Here is a 25,672-nt window from a genome sequence, read left to right on the forward strand (position 1 = left end):
AAATCATTAAACAAACCTCAGGAAAAAAAACACATATAGCAAACTGAATGTTTTGTTGTTTGTCTGCATGCTGAATTCCATCTGGCGGGTGAATTCCATCTGGCCAGCATCAGTCAGCATGCTTAGTGAGAACAGACGGCGAGAGCTATTTATAGCTGGCCAGGACCCCTCAAGAGACTAAATATTTTCAGAGAAATACCAGGAAGTTGGGCTCATTTAGGTTAAACCACACGGCTCTATATTTTACACATGTCATCAGTTGGAGCAGGGAACCTTGGCCTCCCTGTGCAGTGAAGAATTATTTTAGTCTGCTTTCTGTGGATCACATTACCACTTGTGGAAACTAACTTTCATACTTAACATCAATATGGGACAAAAAAAGAATCTTTTGAGGCCTGTCCCGGTAAAACTGTACGTACTGACCAAACTCAAACGATCTCTCCTAAAAACTGATCTACTGACTGAACTTCAAACAAGATCACTGTCGGGGATGTGCGGAAAAAAATAAGAACATCCATCCAAATTTCTTGGAATGTTCAAAGAAATAAATTAAATGTCTCTTAAGACCATTGGAGATGAAACTCTCGTACCATGTCGTTGCACTGAATACTAACACATTGTTGCTTGTTCATATAATTATGTTAGCAATTTTGAACTCTACATCACATTTAATATTGAGAGTCGTGCTCCATTTTTGGATCTCAGTTCGGTCATGTCTCTCAACAATAACCGGATGAGAAATCCCAATTATTACACTCCCTGCTGTGTGCATGCTGATGTAAACCGTTCGGCAGATAACGAGTTCCATACACCCCAAATCCCAAAGGCATCACCTGCAGCAACACCAATGCTTCTTATGACAAGAACACTTACTTCTAACTCTCAGTTTAGAGTAAACTTACTGCTAAAAAATGTCTCCAGTTTTTTCTTTATTACTTAAACCTCTCATAACCTCACACAAACTGGCAGTAAGGAAGGCAAATGCAATGTTCACATTTATTCCAAAAGGACTAGTATATAAAAACAGGATGTAATGCTGAGGCTATAATAGGCACTGGTCAGACAACATTTGGAGTATCGTGTGCAGTTTTAGGCCCATATTAGTTTAGTTTAATTTAGTTTAGAGATACAGCGTGGAAACAGGCCCTTCGGTCCACTGAGTCCACACCGACCAGCGACCCCTGTGCACTAGCACTATCCTACACATGAGGGACAATATTGCCAAAGTTAATTAACCTACAACCTAGTACTTCTTTGGAATGTGTCCCGGAGAAAACCCACGCGGTCACGGGAGAACGTACAAACTCCATAGAAGGATGAGGGGGGACTCATTGAAACATAGTGAAAGTTCTGGATAAAGTGGATGTGGGGAGGATGTTTCCACTAGTGGGAGAATTTAGGACTAGAGAGCACAGTCTCGGACAAAAAGGTGGTACCTTTCAAAAGGATATGAGGGGGAACCTCTTTAGTCAGAGGGTGATGAATCTGAGGAGGGCAAGTCATTGGGTATTTTTAAGATGGAGAATGACAGATTCTTGATTAGCAAGGGTGTCACGGGTTATGGGGAGAAGGCAAGAAAATGGGGTTGAGAGGGAAAGATACAACCGCCATGATTGAATGGTGGAGTAGACGCGATGGACTATTTCTGCTCCTACGATTTATGAACCTATGATCACAGTAGCACAGTGCTTATGCACAGTAGAACTCTGTCAGACCAGACCCAATCCTATCCCCTGCTGCTATCAGCGTCAAGTTTGCAGGCCCGCTGTAAGTTAGTAGGGCAATTGGCCGATGTAAATTGCCCCAAGTGCAGATGCGTTGTGTGGAGAATTTGTTAAAGGGAAAATTCATGGAAAAATGAGATTGCTCTTTGAGCCAGCAGACTAAATGAGCTGAATGGCCACCGTCTACGTTATAGGGAAATATGGAAATTTCCAGAAATGTTTCACCAAAACCCCCTAAACTCATTTCTGATTTTCAAGTCAAGTATGTTTATTGTTATTTGTGCGGTGAAGTACAGGTACAATGAAAATTGCCGCAACATCACAGACACAGAGACTCAGGTAACACACAAAAATATTAATAGAACATAAAACATAGAACAGTGCAGCATAAAAACAGGCCGCTCAGCCCATCATGTCTATATCAAACATGATGCCAAGACCATATCTACCTCCACACAATCCATATCCCTCCATTCCTTGCACATCCACATGACTATCCTAAGTCTCTTAAATGCCACTATTGTATTTGCCTCAACCACCACCCCGGCAGCATGTTCCAGGCATTCACCACCTTCTGTGTAAAAAAACGTTGCCTCGCACATCTCCTTTCAACTTTGCCCCTCATCATACTTAAGTACTACAAAAGTTACACATAAATTCTGTTGCTTTTTTATGGTTGGATTGCAATCAAAGACATCCAAGGTCTAGTCGGTGTTTGGTGCAAAATTAGGATGTTTTTACACACTTGCATTCTATCACCATAACAGTGACTGCGCTTCAGAAAACATTTTATTGGATACAAGGTGTTAGGAGAGAGCGCTGGACCGACAAAAACCCCGGACGAATGGAAATCCTTGTTTTAAATGGACCCTTGAATGAGTGTTCCGAGATGAACTATAAGCATATGAATGGAAAGAAACGGTCATCTGGCACCAAGCAGAATTACAGCAAGTGATTCAATACAAATGTTTGACATTTTCTTTGAATCCCTCATGACTATAAACCCTTCTTCATTCAACACGGTTCTTATTAGGTACCATTAATCATTTAATCTTTTCCAGACCTCAATGGCTGATCAGTTGTTTAGAATTGTTTTCCATTAAGGTGCATTTTCACAGTAAATTTACAACACAGGTCTATTTTGCCCAAATCCTTGATAAAAGACCCAGTTGACCTAATTTAATCTTCTAGCACTTGGTCCATGGCCCTTCAACTGCACACCCAAGCACCATTTAAAAGTGATGAGGTTTTCTGCCTTCACCAACCTTTCTGTGAGGTCCAGTCGATCCCATAGAATTTCACAGTGAGGAAACAGGACAATCTGCTGGTCTCTTTTGTTTGTTGTAGCCACTTTGCTGTTTGATGTAATTTTCCTTACTGCAGCATCTACTTTCCAAATTCATGGCTTAGATCACAAGGCCAAAGCTTTGCTTTACTTTACTTGCATTTCCTGTGTCTTGGTCTTAGTGGACAGTTAGTTGCCCTCGTACGACATTGTAGGTGACACCTTTCGCACCACTCCCACACTGCCCCATTATACTTACCCATGGAGAATTTGGGAGTCCATTCACATACAATATGTTCAGAGAAATTTTGTGAAGAGTTATTAGAATAAGTAGATACAAAATGCTGGAGTAACTCAGCAGGGCAGGCAGCATCTCTGGAGAGACGGAATGGGTGATTTTTTGGATTGAGATCCATTCCTTCTCTCCAGAGATGCTGCCTGTCCAGCCGAGTTATTCCAGCATTTTGTATCTATCTTCGGTGTAATCTGCAGTTCCTTCCTACACATATCAGAGTAACTAGTTGTGTGGGACATCTTGTCTAAATCTTTGTGAAGGGAATCCTTCAAAGGGCGCTTCAGGTGATTTCTCCAAGGGGGAAGGAGAGCTGGGCAAGTGTTGTGGCTACGATACTAATGATTAGGTGTAGAGTACAGAGGAATTGAGGATTGCAATGTCTGGATCACTTGAGGTATGATAGTAAGTTCAATGTTGAGACCAATTTGCCAGGCTTGTCGCTCTGGCTAGAAGTTGGAGCTAGGCTGCTTCAAATAGACTGAGTGGCTGGTGGACCAAATGTACAATGAATATCAGACACATGACTGGATAACCTCCAAAACTGGCTGATGTAGAGCTAAGACAGTCAACCCTCCTTCACACCTGGGAGAGCAAATTGACCGACCATTGCAGCACTATTGATCTTCCGAAGAGCTGAAATGCTGTGAACTGTACAACAGTAGCATCTTGGTTCCACTCAACCATGAACACATGAGGATTTGGAGACGGTTTATATCAGGGATGAGATTCAGGGATATATTACTGTTTTGTCTTAACATCTCAATTTTACCTGTGCCATTGACTTGTAAGTGAGCTTTAAATCCTTGCTGATTTAATAATAGTCACCCTGGAATCACAAAAGGGGGCCTCTATTGTATATGGTGTTATTGAACCACACCCACCCACCTCTCGTCCTGTATAACCAAACGAAGATGCTTAAACATGAGGAGCCCAATTAATAATGTAATATCTCGTACATTGTACATGTTGTTTAGAACGTAAATGGATGTATATACAGGTAGAAACAAAGAACTGTAGTTGCTGGTTTACACATAAGGACACAAAGTGCTGGAGTAACTTAGCGGGTCAGGCAGCATCTCTGGACAACATAGATAAGTGACAGTTCGGATCGGGACTCGAAAACGTCACCAATCCATGTTCCCCAGAGATGCTGCCTGACCTGCTGAATTACTACGTGTGTCAGTCTGAAGAAGAGTCTCGGCCCGAAACATCAGCCATTCCTTCTCTCCAGAAATGCTGCCTGACCTGCTGAGTTACTCCAGCATTTTGTGTCTGCTGAATTACTACAGTACTTTCTGTCCTTTCAATGATCTACACCTTTTTCTGATGCATCTATTCCAAAGAGTATAGCACATAGGAGATGTTTTGGGTTGGGACCCTTCTTCTCACTGATTCAGACAGGTAGTTTTGCTGTCGTCTACATTTCCACAATTGGATATAAGGCGATCGATGATTTAGGGATGTATTTGTATTACGTGGGCTGATTGCAAAAAACGTATTTCACGGTACCTTGGTACAGATAAGAAAGAAACCATTGAACCATTGAATTTTTCATCACACAATTTTGATTAGGAACTAGAGAACTGCATAAGTTATTTTGGAAACTGACAAGTATTGAAAAATGTTGTCTAAAAAAAGTTTGCATGTAACCTCCCAATGGATGTAATCAGATAACACTAACCCGCAAGACCGTCTGTCAGTTTCACTGCCGGTAGTTATTGGAATTGACAAGCAATGGTTCCTATTGACACTTGCACAATATTTCTCTATTAAACAATGTAACATGAAGCCTTTACTATTTTTAGCTTATGGTAACAAAATTAAACATAGTTATTTTTTTTAAAACTTTATTTTTGTAAATCCTACAGGGAAGAATAACAGAACCAAAGAACTGCAGATGATGGTCAAAACACAAAAGGACACAAAGTGCTGGAGCAACTAAGCAGGTCAAGCAGCATCTCTGGAGAAGATGGATAGGTGACGTTTAGGATTGAAACGAGTCTCGGATTGAAACGAGTCCAAAAAGTCAGGGTTACTCCAGCACTTTGTGTCCTTTTAGGGAGAAAAATAACTTTGCTAGTTATCAGAAATTCTTGAGCCACCCTTTCCCCCATTGACACAATTATTTTACAACAGATGTTCTATAACATGAGCACTCCGAGTATCACACCTATCACATTATAGCAGAACTACCTGTGTACTTGCCCACCTTTAAACATGCCCTGTGATATGAATATTTTAAGAACTATTTCAGCTCTCAAGTGGACTTGAAAAAATCATGAAATATAATGTTCGGAGACAGATCTAACCTGATCTACACTGCTTTCTCAGCCAAGCTTAACATGAAGTTGTTGGCCTTGATGTTTTCTTGAAACATAAGAAGACAGGAAGAGAAAGTCTAACCAGTACATCAAGCCCATACCCCACTGATGTGCATCAACATTTTCGATTCCCAGCACACTCCCTTTTCCTTAGCTACTCTAATCTTCCCCACCGCCCAGAAATGGCAGGCAAATCAATTCATTTGAAGAAATAAGACGACATGCTAAATGCATAACATTTTGAAAACTGCGGTTTGAATGGACCTTCCGGGAGGACGCCCAGCCAATTTTCCTGTCGCATACACACAAGGTTGACCAGTGACAGCTGATCAAAGACTCCATCACTCTTCAATAAGTCAGGTCAACAACCACAGATTAACATTGAAAGAACAGTCAATCTCCGGCAATATCACAGTCCTATCCAATAAACAGTTAACATCACAAAATCATGACAATGGTTTTCCACAGATAGTCTACCTTATGAAACGATGCACAGTAACATTTAAGGAAAGCCACTACTGCAGGCAGGATACAGGGAAGTTATATGTGAAATTGTTTTCTGAATAAGATTCAGAGAAAAGTTCTCATCTGGAGATTCAAATGGGGGAAAAAATATTCCAAGGGATTGGATCTGGACACAACTTCTGCCCCAGGATAGGATCTAGGTATATATCGTTCACAAAGACTGCGTCCGTAGACATGTAATACTCATGGAATAGACCCAGGGACTGATTTTTGAGCCAGGCACAAGTCTGATCCAGAGATTGAACCCAGACAATGATGATTCTTAGAAATATGACCAATTCCAGGGATTTAATCTAAGGAAAGTACAGATGAACCAGTTCGTCTCTGGGAATGAACAGAGATGGTCATTCGTGGAATTGGACTGATTACTCCCATGAATTGGGGGCTCAGGGGTGCGTGTTCCCCGGACTAGACCCTTGGGTTTTTACACACGGGCTGGTTATACCCTGTAGTCTGGACTCAGCTCAGGGGTCGGTTGTTCCCAGGGTTTGTGCCCAGCGCTGGCTGTGCCCGGCTTTGGACCAAGGGGGTTCCCTGGGACCGGACCCGGGGACAGAGCAGAGCAGAGGGGTCGGTCGGGCGGGCTGTGCTTGCCAACAGGGCTCTGCTGCACCTCCAGCTCAGCTCCCGGAGGCGCCTCACTCGAGGCTGAGGCTGAGGCTGAGGCGGGCGTGTGTGGCCTGTCCGGCATCGGCTGCAGGGCAGGGGTCCCGGCCGCGCCTCCCGCTGCCCCGACCCCGGCCTCACCTTGCTGCGGATCTGGCCCGAGGTCGACACCTTGCGGATCAGTTTCTGCGCGGACTCGTGCTCGGCTTCGCTGTCGGACGACTCGTCTCCCACCGTGCTCCCGCTGGCGAGCCGCTCCCGAGCCCCCAACTCGCACATAGACCCGGCGGCCTGCGCTTCCCGAGCCGCCATCATTACCGCAGCAACCGGGCCTCGGCTGAACGCAGTCGCCAGGGGGCGCGCCGGAGGCTGCGGTACCTCGACCCGCCGACGGGGGGAGCGCCGGAGCCCGCTGTACCAGGACCCGCCGACGGGGGGAGCGCCTGAGCCCGCGGTACCAGGACCCGCCGACGGGGGGAGCGCAGGAGCCCGCGGTACCTCGACCCGCCGACGGGGGGAGCGCCGGAGCCCGCGGTACCTCGACCCGCCGACGGGGGGGGAGGGGGGGAGAGCCGGAGCCCGCGGTAACAGGACCCGCCGACGGGGGGAGCGCCAGAGCCCGCGGTACCTTGACCCGCCGTCAGGGCAGTGTGACTCGCCCTCAAAGGAGATGAGCTCCTGAGGTATCCAGTTCTAACCCCCCGGCCGGTTAACAACGGGGTGACTCTCAGTCAGACAACCAGCAGAGGGCGATCCAGCCACCGGACATTGCGAGTCAAGTGCAATGCCAATTGTAGGTGATGGTTTTCAGAAGATACTAGACCGAGTGGGCCCGTTGGGCCCGTCCTCGTAGGGTTTCCATTGTAACCGGGAGGGGAGGAAAGGGGGAGGGTTAGGGGAGGGAAGGGGGAGGGAGGAGGGGAGGGAGGGGAGGGGGGAGGGGGGAAGGGGGGAGGGAGAGGGGAGGGAGGGGGGTAGGGGGGAGGGAGGGGGGAGAGGGGGGGATGGGAGGGGGGAGGGGGGAAGGGAGGAGGGAAGGGGGGAGGGAGAGGGGAGGGAGGTGGGTAGGGGGGAGGGAGGGAGGGGGACCTCCCCTTTTCCCAGTACCCCTCTTTCCCCGTTGGGCCCGTCCTCGTAGGGTTTCCATTGTAACCGGGAGGACGGGAGGGCGGGAAGGGGGAGGGAGGGAGGAGGGAGGTGTGGAGGGAGGAGGGGAGGGGAGGGAGGGGGGAGGGGAGGGAGGGGGGTAGGGGGGAGGGGGAGGGAGAGGGGAGGGGGGAGGGGAGCGGGAAGGGGGGAGGGAGGGGGACCTCCCCTTTTCCCAGTACTCCTCTTTCCCCGTTGGGCCCGTCCTCGTAGGGTTTCCATTGTAACCGGGAGGGGGGAGGGAGGGAGGAGGGAGGTGTGGAGGGAGGAGGGGAGGGTGAGGGAGGGGAGGGGGAGGGGGGAAGAGGGGTAGGGGGGAGGGGAGGGAGGAGGGGAGGGAGGGGGAACTCCCCTTTTCCCAGTACCCCTCTTTCACCGTTGGGCCCGTCCCCGTAGGGTTTCCATTGTAACCGGGAGGGGGGGAGGGAGGGTGGAAGGAGGGGGAGAGGGGTGGAAGGGTGGAGGGAGGGGGGGAGGGAGTGGGGGAGGGTCGGATGGAGGGAAGGAGGGAGGGGTGAGTTAGGGGCTGAGTGGTGATGGAGGTTGGGATTGAGGGGGGAGAGAGTCGGGATGGAGGTGGGAAGGAGGGGGGAGGAAGAGGTTGAGGGGGAAGTGGGACCTCCCCTTTTCCCAGTACCCCTCTTTCCCCCACCACCAAGCCCCCACCGCAACGACCCCTGTTGTCCCCCTACCCAGTCCCCATTCTCAGACCCCCCCCCCATTCTCTTGGAATAAAAAAAAATACTTTTTTAAAAAAAGTGCTTTTTAATTGCTTGTTTTGAAACATTCGCGGTTAAGTGCTTTTTAAAAAAACATTCGCGGTTAAGTGCTGGTTTTGAAACATTCGCGGCTACTTAGTGCTTCTGTCAGTTGCTTTTCGAGGGAGGGAGTAGGGAGGTGTGGAGGGGGGAGGGGAGGGGGAGGGGAGGGGGAGGGGAGGGGGGAAGGGAGGAGGGAGAGGGGAGGGAAGGGGGTAGGGGGGAGGGGTAGGGAGGGGGGAGGGGGGAAGGGGAGGGAGGGGGGAAGGGGAGGGGGAGGGAGGGGGGGAGGGAGAAGGGAGGGAGGGGGGAGGGAGGGGAACCTCCCATTTTCCCAGTACCCCTCTTTCACCATTGGGCCCGTCCTCGTAGGGTTTCCATTGTAACCGGGAGGAGGGGAGGGAGGGAAGGGGGAGGGAGGGAGGGAGGAGGGAGGTGTGGAGGGAGGAGGGGAGGGGGAGGGGAGGGGGGGAGGGGGGAAGGGGGGAGGAGGGAGGGAGAGGGGAGGGAGGGGGGGAGGTAAGGGGGAGAGGGGGGAAGGGGGAGGGAGGGGGATCTCCCCTTTTCCCAGTACCCCTCTTTCCCCGTTGGGCCCGTCCTCGTAGGGTTTCCATTGTAACCGTGAGGAGGGGAGGGAGGGAAGGGGGAGGGAGGGAGGAGGGAGGGGTGGAGGGAGGAGGGGAGGGGAGGGAGGGGGAGGGGAGGGAGGGGGGAGGGGGAGGGAGGGGAAGGGGGGAGGGGAGGGGGAAGGGGGTAGTGAGGGGGACCTCCCCTTTTCCCAGTACCCCTCTTTCCCCGTTGGGCCCGTCCTCGTAGGGTTTCAATTGTAACCGGGAGGGGGGAGAGAGGGTGGAAGGAGGGGGGAGGGGGAGAGGGATGGAAGGGTGGAGGGAGGGGGAGGGATTGGGGGAGGGAGGGATGGAGGGAAGGAGGGAGGGGGGAGTTAGGGGGGAGGGAGTTGGGGAGGAGGGGGGGAGGGAGTGGGGATGGAGGTGGGAAGGAGGGGGGATGAAGGGGTTGAGGGGGGAAGGGGGACCTCCCCTTTTCCCAGTACCCCTCTTTCCCCGTTGGGCCCGTCCCCGTAGGGTTTCCATTGTAACCGGGAGGGGGGAGGGAGGGTGGAAGGAGGGGGGAGGGGGAGAGGGATGGAATGGTGGAGGGAGGGGGGAGGGAGTGGGGGAGGGTGGGATGGAGGGAAGGAGGGAGCGGGGGAGTTAGGGGCTGAGTGGTGATGGAGGTTGGGATTGAGGGGGGAGGGAGGGGGGAGGGAGTGGGGATTGAGGTGGGAAGGAGGGGGGAGGAAGGGGTTGAGGGGGGAAGTGGGACCTCCCCTTTTCCCAGTACCCCTCTTTCCCCGTTGGGCCCGTCCCCGTATAGTTTCCATTGTAACCGGGAGGGGGGGAGGGAGGGTGGAAGGAGGGGGGAGGGGGAGAGGGATGGAATGGTGGAGGGAGGGGGGAGGGAGTGGGGGAGGGTGGGATGGAGGGAAGGAGGGAGGGGGGGAGTTAGGGGCTGAGTGGTGATGGAGGTTGGGATTGAGGGGGGAGGGAGGGGGGGAGGGAGTGGGGATGGAGGTGGGAAGGAGTGGGGAGGAAGGGGTTGAGGGGAGAAGGGGGGGGGAGGGAGGGAATAGGGGCCCCATGCTGATCTGTGTATGTTAAGTGACTTGCACAACTTTAAAAAACTGGCAGTTGCCTTTCGCAACAATGTTGCAACAATCTCACACAAGCATTGTGACGTCACAAGCTGAAGATGTAAATTTAAAACCGAGCTGATCTCTGATTGGTGCACGGGTGCCATTGTGACATCACGCGCTGAAGCCCCTTCAAGAAAAGGGTTAGAAATGAAAATTTAAACTTTAATATCTCTCTAGCTTTAAAAAGGTAACTTCAATTTGAACGAAAGTACTTACAATAGTTGCCCACGTTAATGGTGAATATGGCGGTACAAAAATCGTAGCGCTTTGGTGTACCTTCAGGGAGGAGTAGGGTTTGTAAGTTATGGACAGAAATTCTTCGGAATCTTCCGTACATACACATATACATACATACATACGGAATGTTGGACCGCAGAGTTTTAGTAGTATACTAGAAAAGAGGGCCCGTTGGGCCCGTCCCCACACCCCCCATTCTCTCCTCCCCCAGCCCCACTCTTACTCTCCAAGTGTGCCCGTTGGGGAGGGCCCGTTGGGCCCGTCCCCACACCCCCCATTCTCACTCCCCCAGCCCCACTCTTACTCTCCAAGTGTGCCCGTTGGGCCCGGAAAAGAGGGCCCGTTGGGCCCGTCCCCACACCCCCCATTCTCTCCTCCCCCAGCCCCACTCTTACTCTCCAAGTGTGCCCGTTGGGCCCGTCCTCCTGATCTGTGTATGTCAAGTGACCACTATAGCCTTCATTCTTTTTTTTTTTCCCTAATCAGATGTTTGTTTTTTTTTTCCTATTCAGATGTGCAGTACTTTGGTCAACGTGGGTTGTTTTTAAATGTGCTATACAAATAAAACTGACTTGACTTGACTTGACTTGCAATAACAAAAAAGACTTCTTGGAAGCTTTTCGAAACAATGTAGCCGTCACAAGCTGAAAACTAAATCCTTGCTGAAAACTAAATCCTTTTCTGGAAACTTTTGGAAACAAATGTAGCCCCTTGAAGAAAAGGGTTAGAAATGAAAAATTTAAGGTAGCTTCAATTTGAACGAAAGTACTTACAATAGTTGCCCAGGTTAATGGTGAATACGGCGGTACAAAAATCGTAGCGCTTTGGTGTACCGTCTAGGAGGAGTAGGGTTTGTAAGTAATCTTCCGTACATACACATATACATACATACATACGGAATGTTGGACCGCAGAGTTTTAGTATTATATAGATAGATACATTTCTTTATTGTAGTTATTCGTTTTGTTTCTAAATGAAGTGAATTTATGATTAGTCCAAAGAATCAGTCTACACTCTAACCAGGCAGTCTAGTGAGCAACAGTAAGTGAATATTAATTTGAATCAATACATTTTTACATTCACTCAAGAGTTTTACTGCAAACATTTTTCAAGTTGTTTAGTTTGGGGAGAAACCATAATGTGGTAAATTATAGCAACACGAGAAATCGCAGATGTTGGAATCATGCACAAAAAAGTGCCAGAGGAATTCTCCACAACTCCTTCGGGAATGTTTGCTCATCCTTGTCCACACAACCAACCCCCTTCCCAGGCACTTGCCCCTGGAACTGCAGGAGATGCAACATGTGTCCCTGTCACTTCCATCCACAGTCACCAACAGCCCTTCCAGGTGAGACGTTTCGAAGCGGGCAAATAAGGTGTTAGGCTCTTTGGTTAGTGTGACATCGCTGTGGGGGCAGGCAGACAATAGACAATAGGTGCAGGAGTAGGCCATTCGGCCCTTCGAGCCAGCACCACCATTCAATGTGATCATGGCTGATCATTCTCAATCAGTACCCCGTTCCTGCCTTCTCCCCATACCCCCTGACTCCGGTATCCTTAAGAACTCTATCTAGCTGTCTCTTGAATGCAGCTCTATCTAGCTCTGTTGAATGCAGCTCTATCTAGCTCTCTCTTGAATGCAGCTCTATCTAGCTCTCTCATGAGGCAGGGCTGCTCTTGTAGTCAGTGATGTCCCTGACACCCTGCCACATGCTTCTGGTGTCCATGGTATTGAAGTGATCTTCCACCCGTTGCCTGTGTGTGTCTTTGGCCCTTTTTATACCTTTGTTCAGGTTTGACCTGGCAACACTGTATGCTGGAGTGTCACCAGATTTAAAGGCATTGTTGCGTGCCCTCAACAGATTCTGTACCTCCTTGTTCATCCATGGTTTCCAGTTTGGGGACATCTTTGTTTCCTTGTCCACTGTGACATTCTCCACACAGCAGTTGATGTAGGAGAGCATAGTGGATGTGTACTCCTCCAAGTCTACCTCTGAACCACAGGTGGCCTGTTGTGCAAACAGGTCCCAGTCGGTGCGATCAAAGCAGTCCTGGAGTTGTAGGGTGGCATCCTCGGGCCATATTTTAACCGTCTTAATTGTAGGTTTGGTCTTGCGGATGGGGGGTTTGTATGCGGGCAGTAGAAGCAGTGAGAGGTGATCGGATTGTCCCAGAGGTGGGCATGGGAGAGCTCTGTAGGCGTCCTTTATGTTGGTGTACACTTTATCCAGCGTGCTTGAGCCCCTGGTAGGCACCGCACATGCTGGTGGAATTTGTGGAGTGCAGCTCTTAGGTCGTCCTGATTAAAGTCCCCAGCAACAATGAAGGCACCGTCGGGGTGGGCATCCTGCTGCTTGCTGATGGCCGAGTGTGGCTGTGCTAGCGCTAGGTTAACATTAGCCTGTGGGGGAATGTATGCGGCCATGATGATGACCACAGAAAACTCCCGAGGAAGGTAAAACGGCCTACATTTAAGCAGTAGGTACTCCAGGTCTGGGGAACAGTAGCTCTCTATTGCAGTGTGGTTGGTGCACCAGTCATCGTTAATGTAGATACAGAGCCCCCCGCCCTTGCTCTTACCCGAGTCCTTTGTTCTATCGGCCCGATGTAGTGACCGATTCATTAGCTCCACAGCCCCGTCGGGAACCAGCACATTGAGCCACGTCTCCGTGAAAATCAGCACACAGCAGTCTTTCAAGGATCGCTGAGTGTTGATCTATGCCTTACCTCATCCAGCTTGTTGGAGAGTGACCGGACATTTGCGAGAAAGACGCTTGGTAGGGATGGTCTTTGTGTGGCCCTCCGTAGCCTGGCCTGCACCCCCGCTCTCCGGCCACGTTTTTGCTTCCTCTCCCTGCTCTAACTCCGTCTCCTTCCTTCTGGTGTGGTGATCCAGGGGGCTGTTCTGCCTAGCTCCGTTGGGATTTTGGTGAGGGATTTATAGTACTCACCAGCCAATCTCTCGCAGCCACGTCCGATGTTAAGTAGCTCGGCGCGGCTCCATGTGCGATCCGCCTTCAATGAGCTGCAGTGCCTTGGGGAGCGCGCTGCCGCTGTGTCCGGACTCGCCGCCACGGGCTCCGAATGGGTTTCGGTGGAGGTAAGGGTCGCGGATTTTAAATGAAGATTTAGTGACCTGATTTTCCCACCACGTCCACTGCTGGGCTGCTCCGTGTGGCTCCATGAGCGGTCCACCTTGCGTGGTCTGCAGCGCTTTGGAGAGCGCGATGTCGCTGTGTCCGGACGTGCTGCCGTCGGGATTTTGGTGCTGGTGCTGGATTTCCTCGTATAGTTTTAGTGTTTACCCGAGTTTTATGGGTGTACTTTCCTGGGTTTTATCGCAGCCGCGTTGGGTGCTGGGCTGCTCCGAGTTGCATCGGTCTGGAGAGCGCAAAGCCGCTGCGTCTGGACGCGCCACCATCTTGCCGTTTTGCGGCCTCCTTTACACCAGCGAGACAAAGTGTAGATGGGGGGACTGCTTCTCCATACACATGTTATCTGCTAAGGCTGAAGCTCCCAGTTGCAAATCCTTTTAACTCTTCCCAGACTTTCAGTGCTTGGCCTCCTCCATTGCCAGAGCGAATCCACTTGGAAATTGGGTCTTGTATTCCACTTGGGTAGATTAAAACCATCAGCTTGAACATTGAATTCTCCAATTTCAGGTAATACCCTTTACCCTCTTTTTTGCCCTGCACCTATCCCACCATACCTATTTCACCCAGTCACCCTGCTCCTTCTTCCCCTATACTCATTTCCCATCCCCAAATTTCCTTTTATCCCCTCTCCTATCCCCTTCCACACATATCCCTTCCTTTAATTTTATGTTTCACTCCTTATCGATACCCTTGTCTTCTTTTCACCTCTAGTCTTTGGCACCACCTCCACCCATTTGCCAATAATCACCCTCACATGTATCTACCTATCACTTTCCAGGCTTTGCTCCACCATCATTTCTCTTCCCTCTACTCCCAGTCTGATGGATATTGACCTGAAGCATCATCTGTCCATTCCCTCCACAGATGCTGCCTGACGCACATGATAAATCATTTTACAAAATAACATTATCCCAACAGAAAGAATGCATTACTGTGAAGGTCAGTTTATATCCATTATTTTTATTTGCTTATAAATGAACAAGACGAGATGTTGGCAAGTTAACAACAAGCAATACAAAAGCACTGATAACATCAATACTAAATGTAGGAAATATCAGTTTGATCCACTCGAGGCAGACAGACACAGCAAACACCACACAGCCAATATCTGCATTTTGCCAAACCCTCAGCATCAGAAGTATGACTTCTGGATTGTACAGTCTCAGTACTTTTACAGGTCAACATTGAGTATCCATTGTTTTCACACAGACAGCATGTCACGTTCCCTTTGACATTCCTTCATGCTACTTTAACAAGCCATGTTTCTAAAACGCTAATGTCTGCCTCGCCTTCATCTGCTTTGTTCCCTCTCACACTGCACTCTGCAAACTCGATCTTCATCGGTCCCTGGGAAAAATCATACTCTTTGCCCTTCCGTCCTAAGGGTACTGAGCCAACAGTGCCAGATCCATCCATGGCCTTGGGTGCACCAGAGCGAATTGTCCGCAGAGTGTTTCTATGAGAAAAAAAAACATGTTTTGAATATTGTAATGAAAAGTGAAGGCCAAGTAAAAGGCTCAGCAAACATTAGTTCATTTAACTCTCTGCACAGGACAGCTGTGAAGCAACTTTAAGCACAAATATTGGACATTAGACTTCTAAAGATCATCCTCAAGTGTGTTAAGTTAAACATTATATAAACTAAGAATTTCAGCAAACAGCAATTTTGCATTCGATTGAAAATTTGAGCATATGCCGAGTCACACTACAGTAAAACTTGTTTATTCTTCAGCAAGAGGCAAAGTTGAAGATAATCTATGTTGGTGCATCTATTTAATAACACTCAGGCAAAATGTAGCCCAATTACAAAGAGGAACGCGATAGGAAAAATAAATGATCAAACTATTGGGATTGAAGGCAGACAAGCCACCAGTACCCAATGGTCTGCATCCTGGTAGCTGCAGATAGAAACCCATGTGGTGACATTAATCAAAAATCCAAGGGAGAGGAGAATATCAATGGATTGGCCATCTCTATACACAATGCCCTTGTTCACAAAGTGAGGGAGACAAAAATAGTAAGAAACTGCAACTCTAAGTTCTGTTGCTGTAGTCTATAATAAGGAAGAAATAACTAGTCGCTGAGAGTTTAATCCAATTAAACCAAGTCAACATGGTTTACGGCTTGGTTCTCCTGCCCTCATGTTTTCTTGTGCTCTTACGTATTCCTATCGAATGCATTTCACTCGTTCCGAATAACATCAAATGCAAATCACTTAAATTTATACGGAACGGATGACATGTTTTTCCCACTCCACAATACAAACATTATTCACAGCCAAGATCTAGAAAACAACTTAGATACCAGCTTCAGAAGTATAATTAAAATGCAGAATAAAAAAGAAATTAGGTTATGAAATATATACATCTTCTGTAACCTAAGTTAGCGATGTAAACAGAAACAACCACCACCTCAAAGAGAAAAGCAAGTTCCAGGAACTCCACAATTGTATTCAACTGGACCTGTTATCAATTCTATAAATCTGATAACATTTATAGCATAGTAGCACATTTGTAGTACCTTCAGAATTCTTAAATCACACATGATTTTTTAACTGTTTTTTATTCCAGCATCACGCCTGCAAGAGGACAATACTTACAGCTCCTTTTCCAATTGTTGCTGAATTAATTTTGCAGATTTGGCCATAGTCACATCTGGAATTCAATAGAAGGACAACATTTAATTTTTAGTTCTACTGGTTTACAAGAATGATCCTAGGAATTAGTTGGTTAACTTATGTAACCTTAACATCTGTAAGCACTGACAAGTTGGAAGCGAAGCAAGCATTTTAGGGAGCACTCAGAATGGAAGCTTTTAAATCGGACAAATATCATCTCACCTTGCTTGTTACAAGCTATTAGAAACGGAGGTGCATTCTTCACAATCACTGCATCGGTTAGCAACATGTAGAGGAATTCAGCAACATCCTTCACTTCTTTTTGAAACGACACACTGTCCACTACAAAGACAATAGCTCTGTGTGAAAAGAACACTGAATTATGCCCACACTCACTCTCAGCAGTTTAGGCTCTCTTTTCCAAATGGTAGAATTCTACTTTATTTTTATTGTTCTTCGGCACCTTGTATATTTAATACAACAAATAACTAGTAGTAATCAAATCAAATTCTATGCTTTCGTTCACAAATAACAGCACATAAGATAAATCAAGTGGCTCACTAATGCCTCCAAACAATATTTCTAATGCTTCAAGCAAAATGGTCAATGATCAATCAACATATCGATCAGCTGACATACCAATATTTTAGTTAAGTAATGTCTTTAAACCAATGCAAATTTGCATTGAAAACATTGATTAAAGAAAAATGGATGGGACTGGCATTGACTGCAATTTGGCAAACCTTCATCACCAACTATATTGACCACTGCAACGGGTCGTGAAAGGTTCTTTTGGAGTTGCTAATTTTGAGGGGGTGGAGGTCGGGATATGGGAATCTCAAACAGAATTCAGGAAGGAATAAAGGTAGGAAGTAGAACTGAGAAGATGCAGTAACCAAATTAAAGAGTCAGCAGGAACAAGGGTAAGTAGCAAGCAGGGTCAAGGTGCTATATCCAAATGTTCAAAGTCTTTGCAACATAATCATTCAACTAAATTAATAGATGGAAGAGAATAAGCTTGATCTCATTGTCACAGACATATTTGCTGAGGGGGCTAAAGCTAGCAACTGAACATTTAAAGATGCGACATTTAGGAAGCACAGGCAAAATGAAAAACGAAGGTGGGTTAGCAGTATAAATAAGACAAGATCAGTACAATGGTGAGAAACCATCTTCAGTTGGCAGAAAATGATGTAGAATTAGATTCTGCTTGAGTTTACCCAAGAAATGGCAAAAGGCCAAAATCAATGGTGAGAGTTCTTTATCGTTCACCAAACAGCTATAATATTAGCCTACCGGAAATTATGAAATTAGAGTTGGTCCCATTCTTATCCAGAAATCCCAAGTAGTCTACATCCCATATCCCTACCTCCACCCCCTCATACCTGGTAACTCCAAAAGAACCTTTCACAAGCCCTTGCAATGTAAACTAATATAGTTGTTGCCAAAGACAGGATACCGCACAAAATGAACAACGAAAATAACGCTTATCAGCAGACAATTCTCTAAACCCGGTCTTCTTGTGGACATAAGAAAATAACTGCAGATGCTGGTACAAATCGATTTATTCACAAAATGCTGGAGTAACTCAGCAGGTCAGGCAGCATCTCGGGAGAGAAGGAATGGGTGACGTTTCGGGTCGAAACCCTTCTTCAGTCCATGAAGTTAATCTGCTCTCACGCAAACCATACATTGCGCTTGAGAGTTCTCAAATGCTGGGTCTAAATTCACATTGAAGAAACAGAAAGCTAATTGCGACATACAATGTTTTACCTGGCATCGTTCTTGTGCTTCTCCAAATACAGATGACGCAGACTCTCGTGACCAGGAAGATCGTGTAATGTAACGGCAGGCGCCTGTGAAAAGAGCCAGAAACTCAGTCCTTTGAGGAACTAGTTAGTTTGCTACCTTAACTAATCCTGAAATCCATAATGTCCAAAATCAGCTGGGTTAGATTGCAAAAATAATTTCACCTAAATAGTAATACAGATGATGAAAATTTTAAACAAACGCATTGTAAGAAATATCACGCACGTTGAGCAATGCTTCTAGAAAAAAGAAGCAGAATTAAAGCAGATTTTATCAGAACAGGGAAAATCTCAGGATAATCGATTGTTAAGGTGTAGAGATAGGACAGAGCAAGATTAATAGATAAGATCCGTTGCCTTCTGAAATTGTAAGACAATAAGGATTATAACAGAATGTACTGAAGCAAAAGATTGGTCTTGAAGAACTACAAATAGGAAGCAACATCATTATCTGAAACACCAAAGGAAAAATACTAAAGATGCTGGTGATAATGTAAAAATATTAAATATTAGGAATAATCATCCAAAATTGTTGAGTTCAACGCTGGTTCTAGACTCGTATACATTGGGAAGAAAGATTTGACAGTTACATTATTTAAAGTATATTACAAAGTCTAAGGAAGGTTTATAAATAGTCATTCATGTACTCCATTGGACATTGGCAATATCCTACTGATTTGTCCACACACAAGGCTCAAAGCCACATGAGGTAAATGCTCTAAAAATGTGGACAAGTTGAAATGTCCAACTTTAGCAACAATTGAAGGAAGTAGAATTGGCAGCTTTTGGATGAGATGTTAAAACAGATTCCTACTAAGTCCTCCAGTTCTAGGTAAATATTAATGAACCTACTGTGTTGCATGGATAAGGAAAATTAATCTTTCCTGTGCCTATAATCCTCCCAGTCAATACAACAGGAGTATAAAATGACCGTTATCACATTTGATGGAATCTTGAGTGTGTGAAATAGCTTGTTTTTGACTACTTATGAAATGACACAATTGAGCGATTAATGACTGCAAAGTATCCCAATAGACAAGAAAGTGTGTCAGAAAAATGTGAGCTTTTTTAACAACATACTCAAAAACCGTAAAAATTTACACATTCCCTTTTGAACTTAAGAAATCAAAAAGTGCAATAAATGAAACACAATTTTTAAATAATTATAGTTTAGTGAAAAATACATAATTATAGTGTTAATTTTATTCAAATGAGAAACATTCTTTACAATCATTCCTCTCTGTCCACTATTCAGCCAGATAATCATCGAATACCATCGGGTGGCATCAGCAATGGCTGCCTCACTAAGTCTGTCTGTCCCATCTCTGTTGTTTCTTTAGCATGTGTTAAACGTATGTTTTAGTGCTCTTTAACTTGTTTATGTGGGGGGTGGAGGTTGGGGGAAACTTTTTAAAAATCTCTGACTTCGACGGAGATACGATTTTTTCCTGCATCATATCTCCATCTGCACTGCCGCCTAACATCGAGGAGTTGGCGGCCTTTGCTGGAGACCGACTTTGGGAGCTCCAAACGCGGGAGCCTGTGGGACTTACCATCATGGAGCTCGCGATCACTTTGCCAGGGATCGACCTCGGAGCTCCAACCACGGGAGCCTGTGGACTTTAACTTCGTGGAGCTCGTGGTCTCTGGTTAGAGACCGACTTCGGGAGCTCCGACCGACGCGGGAGCATCGATCGCCCCAAATCGGGAGCTTCGAACGCCTCAATGGATGGTTCGACTGCCCTGACTGCGGGCGAAAAAATGAGGGAAGATTAGATTTTATTGCCTTCCATCACAGTGAGGAATGTGGGGAATCTGCTGTAGTGGATGTTTATGTTAACTTTTATGTAGTTGTGTGTCTTGTTACTTTTTTTAGTATGGTTGTATGGCAATGCGAATATCACTGTACCTTAATTGGTACACATGACATCAAAAGACCTTTGAAATATGCCCAGGGTGTATTTACATGGAAGGACGCCACCATATTCTATGTTTCCCTCTATTGATTTTTGGAATCAGGCATGGTTTAGGAAGCCATCGTGATAGCAAGTAGAGTACTACAATAAATGCAGGGACATCAGTATTACATACCTACCTTGTCACCTTTAACTTTGTACAATGCAGAGTTACTGGTGATAGATGTATGTGTCATTTTAAACTTCCCTGACAGTAGCTGCAATCAGAAACAAGCATGTTAGAGACTGGATGGTCATTTTTCTTTTATATGTAAAAAGGTTAGACATTTTTGTATTATATGCATCCAATATCTGTCAAACATATTCCAAGCAACATTTTCATTAATAATTATACTAGACCATTATAGTAGTGAGTTAACATAGTCTACTCTTTACTCTGATGATGAGCCAATATACTACTGGAAAAGTATGACTAAAATACACAAACATAGAAAATAGGTGCAGGAGTAGGCCATTCGGCCCTTCGAGCCTGCACCGCCATTCAATATGATCATGGCTGATCAACCAGCTCAGTAACATGTATCTGCCTTCTCTCCATACCCCCTGATCCCTTTAGCCACAAGAGCCACATCTAAGTCCCTCTTAAATATAGCCAATGAACTGGCCTCAACTACCTTCTGTGGCAGAGAATTCCACAGACTCAACACTCTCTGTGTGAAGAAATGTTTTCTCATCTCGGTCCTAAAAGATTTCCCCCTTATCCTTAAGCTGTGACCCCTGGTTCTGGACTTCCCCAACATCGGGAACAATCTTCCCGCATCTAGCCTCTCCAACCCCTTAAGAATTTATGTTTCTATAAGATCCCCCCTCAGTCTTCTAAATCCCAGCGAGTATAAGCCTAGTCTATCCAGTCTTTCTTCATATGAAAGTCCTGCCATCCCAGGGATCAATCTGATGAACCTTCTCTGTACTCCCTCTAAGGCTAGAATGTCTTTCCTCAGATTAGGAGACCAAAACTGCACACAATACTCCATGTGCGGTCTCACCAAGGCCCTGTACAACTGTAGCAGAACCTCCCTGCTCCTATACTTAAATCCTCTTGCTATGAATGCTAACATACCATTCGCTTTCTTCACTGCCTGCTGCACCTGCACGCTTGCTTACAATGACTGGTGCATCATGACACCCAGGTCACGTTGCATCTCCCCTTTTCTTAATTGGCCACCATTCAGGTAATACTCTGCTTTCCTGTTCTTGCCGCCAAAGTGGATAACCTCACATTTATCCACGTTATATTGCATCTGCCATGCATTTGACCAAAATGTACACATTATACAGTACGAAAATAACTTCTTGTGAAATCAAAAAATAAAGCCACAGATGATAGGAGTAAAATAACACAGGAATTCCCCCCCCCCCCCAAAAACATGGAATATATTTTGTCTCCCTAACGAGGAGGTATGTACAAAGAAAGTTAACAAAAGATGAAAGGGCATTAAAACTACAAACAAGCAGCTTCTTGTTTCAAGATACAGGGCAGGGAGACACGTGATAAGAGTAGGTAAAACAGTTTCATCAAATTGTTTCATGGGATGAGGAGAGGTTATTCCATTTGTCCTGTGATAAAAGATTAAAAATTGTTTAATCTCTCCAAAGTTCAGAAGAATGACATTGGGTGGAGAGGGGTTGGTGGGCATGGGGGAGAGAACGTGTCTCAATGAAACATGCAAAATTGTTTCCGGGAGTAAAAGGGTAGATACAGGAATGAAGTAGAACCCCCCCCCTCCCGCCCAAATAGAGTGTTATGGAATTCTGACCTTCGGTTTTAAACAGAGTGGATCAACCAAGACAAGTAATTGCTTCACTCAGAAGAAAGATTGCAAACACATTGTTAAACAAGTTGCTAAACACTTTAACTCCCCCTCCCACTGACCTTTCTGTCCTGGGCCTCCTCCAGTGTCAGAGTGAGGCCCAATGCAAATTGGAGGAACAGCACCTCATTTTTCGTTTGGGCAGCTTACAACCCAGCGGCATGAATTTAATTTCTCTAACTTCAAGTAACCCTGGCTTTTCCTCTCTCTCCTTCCATCCTCCATTTTAGTTCTCTGACTAGTTTCACTGTCCTCCTGATTAAATTTTACTGTTGTATGCCTCATTGTCACCTTCTCTCAGTTAACAATGAACCATTCTACATTTTCTTTGACCATTGTCCCCTTGGATCTGTCGATTTCACACCTTACCCTTCCATATCTCTATGTCTGTCTCTCCCCTGGCTGAAGGGCTGACCCGAAAAGTCATCCATTCCTTCTCTCTAGAGATGTTGTTTGTCCTGCTGAGTTACTCCCCCATTTTGTTTCTATCTTCGGTGTAAACCAGCATCTGCAATTCCTTCCTACACCCCAAATGTAGGCTTCCCTCAAGATTTAAATATAGTTTCAAACAAATGTTTACGAACTATTCTCAGGAATGCCATATTCAATAGAAATTCATACTGATCCAATACAATCAATTTTCAACCAAGAATACTGCACATTATAGGTTAAAGCACGACTGTCCTTATCAAATAGAATCACTTAAACGAAGAAAATGAACAATCTATGCAAAAGTTTTTAGGAAATGCACGATTAGGAAAGTTATGATATTCTCAATTATAAAAGGTACTTCATCAGAAAGCAATGCATCAGAACCAATTTTATTTTAGATTCTGAGACTTACCCTGCAGCATAAGAGCGTCTTCCCAGAATCACACAAACCAGTCAGAAGCACTGCTCTGCGACTACTCTTTCTGCCCCGTAGTAGAATGAAAATAACTGCAACAAAATCATAAATATAGATCAATAATCTTCACTTGAAACTATTATCTTGATTTTTTTTGTCATCTATCCACAGCTTCTGATCCCAAGACGCGTACTGTTTTGTTATTCTTTAGCTGCTGATATTTAAAGCTCTATTTAGCTCCATTTGCTTCCTATGGCTTTTTAAACCTTTGGCTGGAAGGAAAACAATTTTCTATCCCACCACACCTGAGCACATCTATTTCATCGTGCAAGATCCACACTTTGTCAAGTGGCATATCATCCTACGGTTTACTGCTCCATGTAAATACAGCAAAGATCATAAGTGATAGAAGTAGAATTAGGTCATTCGGCCCATCAAGTCTACTCCACCTTTCAATCATGGCTGATCAATCTCTCCCTCCTTACCCCATTCTCCTGCCTTCTCCCCATAACTTTGGACATCAGTACTTATCAAGAAAATTTGTCACTTCTGTGTGAAACAATTACCAGAATACCAGAAAAAACAGCAGTTTCTTTCCATATATCTGGCAATGGCCTGGCAGTTAGCACTCATGTGCGTTACTTCAGACACAGGAACACACAGATGCACCAATGTGGGTGTGCTACCAAGTCTTTTAGATGAGGCTGCTCTTTGTCCTCTCAAGTGGATGCAAAATATTCCATTGCACCTGCAGAACTGGGAGTAAATAATTGTTGCCAAGTATTATCCCTCAATGAACAATTAAAAACATCAGATATTTTATCATTATTTGTTGAACGTTGACACACTGTTTCATATTACAATGACACTGTTGAATGAAACCATCTTTAGTATTACAGAATATTTACCTACTGCAAGACTTTCTTTTCCCCGGATTGTTAACAGTCACTTAAACAAACGGGATCAGTTTAACAATTTAAGGTTGCTCCTCTCAAAATTTAGTAGTTAAATGAAAGTAAGGTTCAACACCAGATTGGAGCAGCAGCAGCAACTGGGGCTAAAACACACTCCAAAATAAAAAGACAATTAGTCTGAAGAAACATTACCCCATTCCTTCTCTCCAGAGATGCTGCCTGCCCCACTGAGTTTCTCCAGCATTTTTTGTCTATCTTCGATTTAAACCAGCTTTCTTTCCTAGACAATATTGTAAATCGTTCTCACTGTCATATTATTTTACAGTTGAACTCGTCTACAGAAACATAGAAAATAGGTGCAGGAGTAGGCCATTCGGCCCTTCGAGCCTGCACCGCCATTCATTATGATCATGGCTGATCATCCAGCTCAGTAGCCTGTACCTGCCTTCTCTCCATACCCCCTGATCCCTTTAGCAAAAAGGGCCACATCTAACTCCCTCTTAAATATAACCAATGAACTGGGAAACCGTCCACTCTTCATCACCTCCACTCAAGGTGAAGCTTGCGTAGGTGCCTACTTGATAGTCAAGCCCCAGGTCATTGTCACCTCATTCACTGAAACACCTAATACTATGGACCTTATATCAATTTCTACATCCAACCCTGTAGTCATACGATATGCATTCTGCCCTAAGCAGTGTCCAGGCAAGCGTGTAATTCCGAAACGTAGAAAACTTATCACAGGCGTCCTCAACAAATCTAACATCTATACCCATGTGAGAATTTCCTAGCCTGAGACAGATCAAATTACAGGACGGGGTGGCACTGGGCCACTTGAGTGTTCACAGAAGCCCAATATTCAAGCAAGGAGTGTCAAACAAGGATGGGAAGAAGGCGCACGTTGTCTGCCACCTCGACTGTCACACCTGCAACAGCCGGCGGATCCCACACTGGCTTCATCAATAACATCAAATCCCACAGACTTGCGGAAGCAAACACTCGTGGGATTCGGAGCAAATTAAATGCTTGTTTAATTCGCGGGCAGGTGATTAAATCCGTCGGGCAGATGGATCCCAACCAATACATGTTAACTCCTTAGCTCCTCACACCGACAATATGCGTTGGAGAGTTTTAATTTATGTGCCAAACATTATATCGGTTACTTTTTTTCACAAAGTGCTGGAGTAACTCAGCAGGTCAGGCAGCATCTCAGGAGAGAAGGAATGGGTGACGTTTCGGGTCGAGACCCTTCTTCAGACTGCAGGCTATTTTTACTGCTGATTGGCAGATTCAATAATCCTATACTTTTTATTCCTTGCATAATGAAGTTCACATCTGGCTGAGACGGGCTCCATCCAGACCAGGTGCAGCCTGAGCCTGAGGGACACGTCGGCAGCCCGGAGAGCGGTTTTGCCCACCCGGATCCGGACGCCAGCGCGCTTTCCCAGCCTCACCTACGGTGAGCAGCACCGCCACCACGGCCACGGCGATCCCGAGCGCGCTCGGCTCCTGGTACTCCTTCAGCTCCTCCCAGAGCGATTCCATGTAGAGCTGCACTGAGGCGGCCGCCATCGTTCCGCTCCCACCTTGCGCGGTACGCTGGGAAGTTCAGTGGTCCGCGCGGCACGTTGGGAAGTGCACTGCCCCCGCGCGGCACGCTGGGAAGTGCACTGCCCCCGCGCGGCACGCTGGGAAGTGCACTGCCCCCGCGCGGCACGCTGGGAAGTGCACTGCCCCCGCGCGGCACGCTGGGAAGTGCACTGCCCCCGCGCGGCACGCTGGGAAGTGCACTGCCCCCGCGCGGCACGCTGGGAAGTGCACTGGCCCGCGCGGCACGCTGGGAAGTGCACTGGTCCGCGCGGCACGCTGGGAAGCAAAGATACGAGTGTGACAATATGACAATATGACATGTGACAATATGACATGTGACAATATGACATGTGACAATATG

The 25,672-nt window shown here is 46.3% G+C and overlaps 2 protein-coding genes across 5 annotated transcripts in view; both read right to left on the bottom strand.

The window, feature by feature from the left end:
• dgkd (diacylglycerol kinase delta) overlaps window positions 1-7,078 on the bottom strand; it is a 121,726-nt gene extending 114,648 nt beyond the window's left edge. For all 4 annotated transcript variants that reach the window (XM_078410736.1, XM_078410734.1, XM_078410735.1 and 1 more), the window contains exon 1: window positions 6,898-7,078. In XM_078410736.1, the coding sequence (XP_078266862.1) occupies window positions 6,898-7,071 (174 nt within the window). In that variant the 5' untranslated portion in view covers window positions 7,072-7,078. The remainder of the gene's footprint in view (window positions 1-6,897) is intronic.
• A 7,624-nt stretch (window positions 7,079-14,702) lies between these two features.
• Window positions 14,703-25,344, bottom strand: srprb (SRP receptor subunit beta). Its single transcript, XM_078409974.1, has 7 exons — window positions 25,176-25,344; window positions 22,805-22,899; window positions 20,269-20,346; window positions 18,139-18,221; window positions 16,588-16,724; window positions 16,348-16,402; window positions 14,703-15,204 (listed from the first exon to the last, which is right to left on the bottom strand). Exons 1-7 carry the CDS (start codon window positions 25,291-25,293, stop codon window positions 14,988-14,990), a joined length of 783 nt encoding a protein of 260 aa, XP_078266100.1. The 5' UTR covers window positions 25,294-25,344; the 3' UTR covers window positions 14,703-14,987.
• Window positions 25,345-25,672: the final 328 nt, after the last annotated feature.

This window comes from Rhinoraja longicauda, chromosome 13 (genome assembly GCF_053455715.1).
Source record: "Rhinoraja longicauda isolate Sanriku21f chromosome 13, sRhiLon1.1, whole genome shotgun sequence".
NCBI lineage: Eukaryota > Metazoa > Chordata > Chondrichthyes > Rajiformes > Arhynchobatidae > Rhinoraja > Rhinoraja longicauda.